Below are 10,686 nucleotides of genomic sequence, written 5' to 3' on the forward strand. Positions count from 1 at the left end.
TCATATTGTTTTGGAAAGCAAGACATAAGTAATTTGGTCCCTGATCTGTTTGGTCTTGATCCCATAAATGATGGGATTTAGCATAGGAGGTATCAGAATGCAGACATTGGCAAGGAGTACATTAATGTGGGGTGAAATGTGGCGTCCAAAGCGGTGAGTGAGGGTTGAGAAGATCCCAGGACCATAAAAAAGGATAATGACACAGACGTGGGAAGCACAAGTGTTGAGAGCTTTGTGGCGAGCCTGTCGGGAAGGGATGCGAAAGACAGCACGGAGAATAAGCATATATGAAACACAAATTAGTATAACATCTAAAATCACTGTTGACATGAGGACGAAAAGTCCATACCAAATGTTTATTCGTATGTCATCACAGGAATATTTGGCCAACCCTATGTGCTCACAAGCAGTGTGTTGAAGAATGTTAGTTCTGCAAAAAGTCAGTCTTTTCACAAGAAATATCATGGGGAATATTGTACAATAACTTCTCAGAAAGATAGTTAGACCAATTTTCCCAATAAGCACGTGTGTAAGAATGGTGGTGTATCTCAGTGGGTAGCATATGGCAATGTAGCGGTCAAATGCCATCACCAGCAGGATCCCTGACTCAGAGATGAAAGTGCAGTGGATGAAGAAGAGTTGAGTGATGCAGCGATCCAGGGAGATCTCCTGAGCATGGAACCAGAAGATGGCCAAGGCCTGAGGTACTGTGCACGAGGAGAGGACAATGTCTGCTCCGGCCAGCATGCAGAGGAACAGGTACATGGGTTCATGGAGGCTGCTCTTTGTGAGGATAAGGAAAATGAGCAAGCTATTCCCCAGCAAGGCGATGACATAGGAAATGAAGAAGGGGATGGAAATCCACATGTGCTGGTCCTCAAGGCCAGGGATGCCCAGCAAGTAGAAGACTGTGTAGCTCACATCAGTGTGGTTTAAGGTAGTCATACCTGGAGTATATGACTTGGGACCTCACTTTCTGTCTGTAGAGAAATCAACATTTCAGATTGTACTCAAACTTTATGGCACCTATCTGATTCTTTTCCATATTTAGTTCCAAGAACAACTAGGATAACAAAATGAATAGGGTATTGTCATTTTTTTCCCCAGTGAGGTAACAATCTTAGAGAGGAATAGATGTTTATATAGCCCACAAAACAATATGCTAAGTGAACATGTTAGTGGTAAAAAGATACTATTATAGGAACCCAACGGTATGGCTAATACAATCTACTTGGCTATAGGATGCCAGGTTGAGAATGGAATGAAGTCATGTGGCATTTTAAAGATAGACTTTTGTTATATAAATATTTAATGCATTTAAAACAGTGTGCAATCTCGTGTAGTTGTTTGATTGCATTTTAACACAACGGTGAAAAGATCCAAACAAAAGTATATTGTCTGATTACAAATTAACGGGTTTGGATGCTTTCCTAGGAGGAGATATTCAATCACCTTGTGCTTTAAATTGGAGAGCATTAGATATTACTCTGCTGACTTAATGTCAGGAAAGGTCTTAATATTCTCAAATATTTACTCTACGTCCCATAGTCCTTTAAGTAGTTTATTCTTCATTTTATCCCCTATAGGGTTATCCCACTCATTATATAACTTGCTCACCTGCTTTATATGTAGTCTTCATAGCCTAAGATGTGGTGAATGTGGATTGTCAGGCACCGGGAGCAGAGATTTTTATGTGTTTGCCTGAAGACTCCAGGGGAGGCCAGTACCTCAGGGAACTCAGATTTGCTTTTAACAACAACCCCTTCATTGCATACACATAGGTCAAGTCATTATGGCTCTTTATGTCTGCTAATACCACCCCTCCAGTACAACTCCATCCCTGGATTGGGTGTGCACATATATTATTTCCAATGAATAACATGTTAGGGTCATTACATCAGATATTTCTGTGTCTGTTTTAATGAGAATTAGTAAATATTATTCCCATTTATATCAGCATAAATAAATTGACTGTGAAACATAGATTATTTTATATATTATCTATCTATCTATCTATCTATCTATCTATCTATCTATCATCTATAATCATTTAGCATCTATCTATCTATTCATTTATTTATTTTTTTAGGTTTAAACAGGTCGACATTTATTTTTCTCTGAGCCAAGAATCCCAGGAGAGGAAGCCCAGAGTTGATGTAGCAGCTCTGCTGTAATAAGTACTCAGAAAGATAAATTGCTTTAGCTGTTTATTCCATTACTAGAGGCCCAGTGCACAAATTTGTGCATGGGTGGGGTCCCTTTGTGTGGCCTGAAGGGATCAGGCTGAGACCTGCCGTCCAACGCCACTTGCAGCTCCTATTTGTCGCTCCCGCTAATCCCAGCCCCACCGTGCCTGCTGTACCCATTTAATCCGATTGGGAGAGGCTTGTGCTGCTGCAGCAGCACTCGCTAGCTAAGAGCCCTGCATCTGGAGCCCTCCCAAGGGGAGTGGCCTGCAGGATTTGGCTGAAATCTGCTCTCCGACATCCCTCGAAGGGTCCCGGATTGTAAGAAGGCACAGTACAGGCTGAGGGGCCCCACCGGTGCACAATTGAGCTGGGGAAGGGCCGTGGGAGGGCTCCAGGGCATGTCTGGCCCATCTTGCTCAGTCCCAATCATCTGGACCCCAGGAGCAAGCTAATCTACCAGGGGGAGCATCTGCCCCAGGTGGTCAGTGCACATCTTAGCGACTGGTCGACCAGTTGACTTTCTGCCCCCTGGTGGTCAGTGCATGTCATAGCGAGCAGTTGAGCAGCCTTAGAATATCATTTAGCATATTACGTTTTAATTGGGTTGTTCAGTTGTTCTGCCGTTAGTCTATTTGCATATTAACCCTTTTATTAAACAGGGACTAGAGGCCCGGTGCACAAAAGTTTGTGCACTGGGGGGGGGGGTCCCCCAGTCCCTTCTCGCAGATTCCCATTTTGGGGCCCCCTGGGAAAAAAAACACCCTCCTGGTTTAGGCCCCCTTCCCGGGGTGGAAGGAGGCACCCCCCAATCCTCAGTTCCCACCCCTGGTCAAGCCCAAACAAGGCCATTCAAGGGGGTTGTGCCCCTGCCCCCTCTCCCACAAAACAGGCCCAACAAGAAGTTGGGGCGCTGCCCCCTGTCACTCACAGAACAGGGCCATCAGGGGGGTTGGGGCTCCGTACCCTTTCACACACAGAGCAGGGTCGATCAGGGGGTTGGGGAGCTCCCCCCTGTCACGCACAGAGCAGGGCCGATCAGGGGGTTGAGGAGCTCCCCCCTGTCACTCACAGAGTAGGGCCGATCAGGGGGTTGGGGCGCCGCCACTGTCACACTCAGGGCAGGGCCGATGGAGAGGTTATGGCTCTACCTCATCACAACACAAGAGCTGGGCCCGTGGGGGGGGGGGCGCCACACCTGTCCACACACAGAGCCGCCAGGGTGATCAGGGGTTGGGAGCTCCCCCCTATCAGGCACAGAAGCAGGGCTGATCAGGGGGTTGGGGCGCCTTCCCCCTGTCATGAACAGAGCAGGGCAGATAGGGAGGTTGTGGCCCCGCCCCCTGTCACACACAGAACCGCAGGGGGATCAGGGGGTTTGAGCGCTGCCCCCTGTCACGCTGATCCCGGTGCCGGGAGCCTTGCTGCTCCGCTGATCCCGGTGCCAGGAGGCGTATTATCCTTTGGGGGCTGGCTGGTTTGCCCTGAAGGGTGTCCTGGATCAGGGTGGGGGTCCCCACTGGGGTGCCTGGCCAGTCTGGCTAAGGGGCTGAGGGCTGTTTTCAGGCTGGTGGGTGACTGAAGCTCCCAACTGCTCCTTTTTTTCTTATTTTTTTTTCTATTCTGGGCCAGCTTTATCTGTGAGGCCTCACTGCTGAAAGCAGGTTTCTGGCCTTTACCTTCTGTATTTGATACAATGTTGCGGTCCGGCTGGCTGAAGCCCGGCTGATTGAAAGCTGGTTTCTGGGGTTTTGTTTAGCTTCTATATTTGCAACATAGTTGCTTAGAGTTGCAGCTGAGAGGCCGGCAAGTCAGGCGGGGAACGGGGAACGTTGGAGTCCGCCGTCACTGGATCAAGCAAGCCTCCCTGTTCGCTTCAGTGCATGGCTTCCGGCCGCCATCTTGGCTGACAATTTGCATAAGGATATGCTGATTAGCCAATGGGAAGGGTAGCGGTCGTATGCTAATTACCATGTTTCTCTTTTATTAGTGTAGACTAGAGCAGTGATGGCGAACCTTTTGAGCTCAGCGTGTCAGCATTTTGAAAAATCCTAACTTAACTCTGGTGCCATGTCACATATAGAAATTTTTTGATATTTGCAACCAGAGTAAAACAAAGATTTATATTTTTGATATTTATTTTATATATTTAAATGCCATTTAACAAAGAAAAATCAACCAAAAAAATGAGTTCGTGTGTCACCTCTGACACGCATGTCATAGGTTCACCATCACTGGACTAGAGGCTTGGTGCACAAAAATTCATGCACTGAGGGGTTCCCTCAGCCCAGCCTGCCTCCTCTCACAGTCCAGGAGCCCTCAGGGGATGGGAGTGCAGGGAGTGGGCCTAAGCTGCAGTCTGGCCTCCCTCTGCGGGAGGCGACCAGGCAGATCAGGGGAAGGCGCTCCCCCCAATCACCCCACTGCTGCTGCCACTGCCAGCTGCTGTGGCTGCCTGAGCCTCGGCCCTCGTAGCAGCAGCCACTGTGGCTTTGTCTGGAAGGATGTCTGGAAGACGTCTGGTCTAATTAGCATATTACCCTTTTATTAGTATAGATACATATTATGGCCTGACTCTTGTTATCTAAGTTAGAAACATGTAGATTACTTCAAAAACACTTATTCCTGCAAGGTTTTCATTGTGATTTTGATAAATTTAAAATGAAATGTGTACCTTATTTTTCATATTATTTAATAATAAATTTTAATATTTTTTCTTTTAGAAATATAATTTTACTTATTAAAAATAACTTCACATATCACTTTGTAGCATTAATCTGCACAAGGAATTTATGGTAACATGTTTACTGTAATATGTTGTCTCTTTTTTGAACTATTCAGAGCATTAAAGCTATATAGCTATAACAGAGACCATTATGCATCAAATTATTTATTTTTAAAAAATTTTATCTCACCCTGGCTGGTGTAGCCAGTTCTTTGGAGTGATGTCCCATGCACCAAAAGATGACAGGTTCAATTCCAGGTCAGGTTACATACCCAAATTGGGGGGTTGATCCCCATTTGGGGTGCCTGCAGGAGGCAACTGATTGATGTTTCTCTATCACATTGATGTTTTCTCTTCCTCCCTTTCTCTCTCTAAAAACAATCAATAAAATTTAAAAACTTTTAATGTAAAAATATGGCATTTATTTAAAATTATATCTATCTATCTATCTATATATATTTTATTTTTTTGATTCCATATATTAGTGAAATCATATGGCATTTGTCTTTTTCTGTCTGACTTATTTAACTTAGCACAATACCCTTTAGGTCCATTTCTGTTGCAGCAAATGGCAAGATTTTATTCCTTTTATGGCTGAGTCATATTCCATTGTATATATGCACCAATTCTTCTTTAGCCATTCATCTGTTGATGGACATGTAGGTTACTTCCATATCTTGGCTATTGTAAATAACAATGGAATGAATACATGAATGTATATTTCTTTTCTTTTTTTAAAATATATTTTTATTGATCTCAGAGAGGAAGGAAGAGGGAGAGAGAGATAGAAACATCAATGATGAGAGAGAATCATTGATCGGCTGCCTCCGGCACACCCTCTACTGGGGGACAAGCCTGCAACCTGAGCATGTGTCCTTGACTGGAATTGAACCAGGACCCTCCAGTCTGCAGGCTGACCCTCTATCCACTGAGCCAAACCAGGTAGGGTGATATATGTCTTTTCAATGTATGTCTTGGATTTCTTTGGAAAAATAACCTGAAGTGGAATTGGTGGGTCCTTCTTTATCTCTTTTCTATAGCCTTTGTTTTAAAGCATATTTTGTGTGGTATAAGTATTGCTATCCCAGCTTTTTGTGTTTGTTTGTCTCTTTTCATTTTCATGAAATATCTTTTCCTATATCTTTACTTTCAATCTGTGTATCTTTTGATCTGAAGTGAATCTTTTTAATTTTTTTTCTTTTAAAAATATATGGAATGCTTCACGAATTTGCGTGTCATCCTTGCGCGGGAGACATGCTATCTTCTCTGTATCATTCCAATTTTAGTATATGTGCTGCCAAAGTGAGCACGCGAGTCTTTTTTAGACAGAATATTATAAGTGTCTTGTTTTGTTAGCTTCCATATGTCTTTTTTTAAAAATTAAATCTTTATTGTTCAGATTATTACAGTTGTTCCTCCCCCCCCCCCACAGCTCCCCTCCACCCAGTTCCCACACCACCCTCTGCCCTTACCCCTCCTCCCCCACTGTCCTCATCCATAGGTGTATGATTTTTGTCCAATCTCTTCCCACACCCCCTACACCCCTTTTCCCCTGAGAACTGTCAGTCCACTCCCTTTCTATGCCCCTGATTCTATTATATTCACCAGTTTATTTTGTTCATCAGATTATTTATTCACTTGATTTTTAGATTCACTTGTTGATAGATATGTATTTGTTGTTCATAATTTTTATCTCTTCCTTTTTATTCTTCTTCCTCTTATTAAAGGATACCTTTCAGCATTTCATATAATACTGGTTTGGTGGTGATGAACTCCTTTAGCTTTTCCTTATCTGTGAAGCTCTTTATCTGACCTTCAATTCTGAATGATAGCTTTGCTGGGTAAAGTAATCTTGGTTGTAGGTTCTTGGCATTCATCACTTTGAATATTTCTTGCCACTCCCTTCTGGCCTGCATAGTTTCTGTTGAGAAATTAGCTGACAGTCATGTGGGTACTCCCTTGTAGGTAACTAACTGTTTTTTTCTTGCTGCTTTTAAGATTCTCTCTTTGTCTTTTGCTCTTGGCATTTTAATTATGATGTGTCTTGGTGTGGTCCTCTTTGGATTCCTTTTGTTTGGGGTTCTCTGTGCTTCCTGGACTTGTAAGTCTATTCCTTTCACCAGGAAGGGGAAGTTTTCTGTCATTATTTCTTCAAATAGGTTTTTAATATCTTGCTCTCTCTCTTCTTCTGGCACCCCTATAATTCAGATGTTGGTATGTTTGAAGTTGTCCCAGAGGCTCCTTACACTATCTTCATTTCTTTGGATTCTTTTTCTTTTTGTTTTTTCGGTTGGGCGTTTTCTTCTTCTTCGTATTTCAAATCTTTGCCTTGATTCTTGCGATCTTCTAGTCTGCTGTTGGAACTCTGTATAATATTCTTTATTTCAGTCAGTGTGTGCTTAATTTCTAGTTGGTTCTTTATCACAACCTCGAGGGTCTCACTAGATTTCTTGAGGGTCTCACTAAATTTATTGGCGGTTTCTAGAAAATTCTTGAAAAACCTTATAACCGTGGTTTTGAACTCTATATCCAGTAGTTTGCTTTCCTCCATTTATGTCATTTGTGACCTGTTTCTTTGTCTCTGCATTTTTTATGCTTCCTTGTGTTGATAGAGTGGCTTTGTGTGGTAGGTGTCCTATAGGGCCCAGTGGCTCAGCCTCCACAATTACCAGAGGTGGACACTCTTGGTGCACCCCCTTGTGGGCTTTGTGCACAGTCTTGTGGTAGTTAAGCCTTGATTGTTGTAGGTATCACTGGGAGGAATTGACCTCCAGGCCAATTGGCTGTGAGAATCAGCTGTGTCTGCGGTGGGAGCACTCCTGTGCTGGAGACACCCTTCTGGGACAAAACTTGCTTCAGTTGGGCTTTGGTGCTCACTGAGTCTGCCCCCTGAGTGTGTCCCTTATGGATCTGAGGAGTTGTGATCTGGATGGTTCCACTCTGACCACTGGGTACACTGGCTCTTGGATCTCTAAGGAGGTGCTAATTTAGCCTCTGCCTGAGGCTACCCAGCAGGAGCCCAACTGTGAAGCAATGCAAGCTGCTGTGGGGCCTTGGGCCTTTGGAAGTTCTGGGTTTCTCTCTCCATAGGTCTTTTGATTTGAGCACTTAATCCATTTGCATTTAGAGTAATTGTTGATAGATAGATATATTTATAGCCATTTCATTATTCATGTAAGAGAGACACGTTGATTGGTTGCCTCCTGCACATGCCCCAAAGTAGGCCAGGATTTGAGTCTGCAACCAAGGTAGGTGCCCTTGACCAGAATAGAACCCTGGACCCTTCAGACCACCGGCTGACGCTCTATCCAATGAGCCAAACAGGCTTGGGCTTCCTTCTCAAATTTTAAGTGTTACACCTGGGTACCAGCCCATTCTGCACCCTTTGCCTCTACTTCCAGTATCGATGTGGCTGCTTCTTGATATCCTTAGTTATAGGACTTCTGTTCAGCTAGATTTCAGGTTGTTGTTCTACAAAGTAGTTGTAATTATGATGTGGTTGTGGGAGGTGGCAAGTACCGTATGTACCTACACCACTATCTTGACCAGAAACTACCTAATTTTATATAATTTGTACAGATATTCCACCCTCAAGGAAGTGGAGCATAATTCCCCACCTCTTAAGTGTGGCATGCCCATAATGACTTTTTTTTCTAAAGAGTGTATTCAGGAAAGAGAGAAAAAAGAGTAACTTATAGTGTAGAAGCCTGAAGGACACTCAGCCATGTGAATATAGTCAACATCAACAGTGATAAACCATGTTATCAAAATGGCAATTTTCCTCTGTAATCCTCCTCCCCAAATCATATAACCTCAGTACTGTTATGAAAAGAGCACCAGGTAAATCCCCAAAGACTGTTTGTCTGGGAAACTGTCAAAGCCAGGAGCAGCCTAAAAAGCAATGACTACTCTTCAGTATAATCCCGAATCTGATCCTGGAAGAGAAAAAGGACATTGGGTAAAAATTATGAAGCCTAAATACAGTATGGATGTTAGTTAATAGCAATCCATCAGTATTAGTTAATTTTAAAGTATGTATCATACTAATGTAACATGTTAGTGTGGCACTTGTGTACTATGTAATTTTTCTTTAAGTATGAAACTGTTTAACACTCCGGTGTGGGGTGAATTTCCCGCCAAAATATAAGATGGCTCTGTCTTTTGGTTTTGTTCCATCTACCAAAAGGGTGGATTACAAACAAATATTTGGTAATACGCAGTTACAATCGGCCCGAGTTTACACGTTTCCCGCACTCCACCGCAAATCTATATGAACCGAGTTAAAGACGGCTCCCGCGGAGTACGCGCAATTCACGCGAGCCGACTTAACTCGTTTCCCCCACTCCAAGTGTTAAAAGTAAAATTATAAAATATAATTTGTATATTGATTTTCAAGTTATAAGTATTGATTAAGAATGGAATTAATATTTATTAATTTCTGTTAAAAAGAAATCAGAGATATTTCCCATAGCAATGCTAACATTGAATTTCTTGAAAACAATACATGTGCACTTGTTATGTACAGATGGGCCCTGGAGGACTGGGTGGTGTAGGGGTGTCATTACAGAACCATAATGACTTGACGCATGTGTATTAAGTCTGAGATCCCTTGTGCATTAGCTTACTCTGTGGTCTTTAGGCAAATGCATAAAATCTCTGCTTTCTGATGCCCATCTCTTAGAGTCCTCCTGTGACGCATCCCATCCTAGCCCACGAGGACTGCACATGAATCAGGTGAGTGACTATTTTATTGCTGTGAAATAAAGTTTAAAAAAAAATACACTTTCATTGATTTCAGAGATGAAAGGAGAGGGAGAGAAAGATAGAAACATCAATGATGAGAGAGAGTTAATGATCGGCTGCCTCTTGCATGTCCCCTACTGGGATGGAGCCTGCAACCTGGGCATGTGTCCTGACAGGGAATCGAACTGTGACTCAAATTGTGAGCTCCTGGTTCATAATCAACACTCAATCACTGAGCCACCACTGCCAAGCTGAAATAAAATTTTAAGAGGAAGGCTAGGTGTTATGAGGCATAAAGTAGATGGTTGAAAATATTAGGACCAAAGGATAGAAACGGGGAAAGCTGTGTTAGGCTGCCTGGGGCTTTCTCCCTGGTTGCAGAGGAACCTCCTATGGGCATCTGTGGGTCTTGGCCCTGGAGGAATAAAAAGTAAGTCATGGACTTGTAAACAACTGCAAACTTAGGTAGATCAATAAGGTACAAATAGGGAGAAACCAAGATGGCGGCATAGGTAAACACCGGAGTTTGCTGCCTCGAACAACCACTTCAAAAATACAACTAAAAGACGGAACGGACATCACCCAGAACCACAGGAAGGCTGGCTGAGGAGGGACTCTTCAACTAGAAGGAAAAACAACAGCATTACGAGGCTTAGAGGAGGCGCAGTGTGGAAAATTTAAAGGTACGGTGGTGCGGCGGTGCGCGCGCAAAGCGGGCTGGTGGCTGAGGGCGCGGTTGTCGTTTTCAGTCGGGAGTGAGTCTCAGACTCTGGGCTCCAGATCCGGGCGAGTCTCTAGGGACCCAGACTCAAACGGGAGAAGCGGGACTGTCTGGCTACGGTCCCTCCGAGGTTTGCAGCGGTTGCGGGGACAGAGAGGCAGAGCCCCTGGAGACGGACTGAAGAGCAGCCATAGCTGCTCCCTCCCCCCGCCCTGTTGAGCCCGCCCCGCCCAAACCCTGCACACAGCCATTTGCCGATCCCCTCAGGCAAAGGCTGGACTAGCGCCTCCCCAGAGGACTGAAGTTTCCCA

General features: G+C 44.0%; 1 protein-coding gene and 1 non-coding gene across 2 annotated transcripts; both read right to left on the reverse strand.

Moving 5' to 3' along the window:
• On the reverse strand, positions 1-945 carry LOC102422896 (olfactory receptor 52B4-like). Its single transcript, XM_006094589.1, has one exon. The coding sequence runs from the start codon at positions 943-945 to the stop codon at positions 1-3; it is 945 nt and encodes a 314-aa protein (XP_006094651.1).
• Positions 946-6,115: 5,170 nt separating this feature from the next.
• LOC111827160 lies at positions 6,116-6,221 on the reverse strand. The gene has a single exon (XR_002830671.1). It is a non-coding gene; the product is annotated as a U6 spliceosomal RNA (small nuclear RNA).
• Between the last annotated feature and the right edge of the window lie 4,465 nt (positions 6,222-10,686).

The sequence above is a fragment of the Myotis lucifugus genome, unplaced genomic scaffold (assembly GCF_000147115.1).
Source record: "Myotis lucifugus unplaced genomic scaffold, Myoluc2.0 scaffold_138, whole genome shotgun sequence".
Lineage (NCBI taxonomy): Eukaryota > Metazoa > Chordata > Mammalia > Chiroptera > Vespertilionidae > Myotis > Myotis lucifugus.

Excerpts from the sequence above, each read along its gene's own strand:
- LOC102422896 (XM_006094589.1), bottom strand. The coding sequence starts at position 945 with ATGACTACCTTAAACCACACTGATGTGAGCTACACAGTCTTCTACTTG.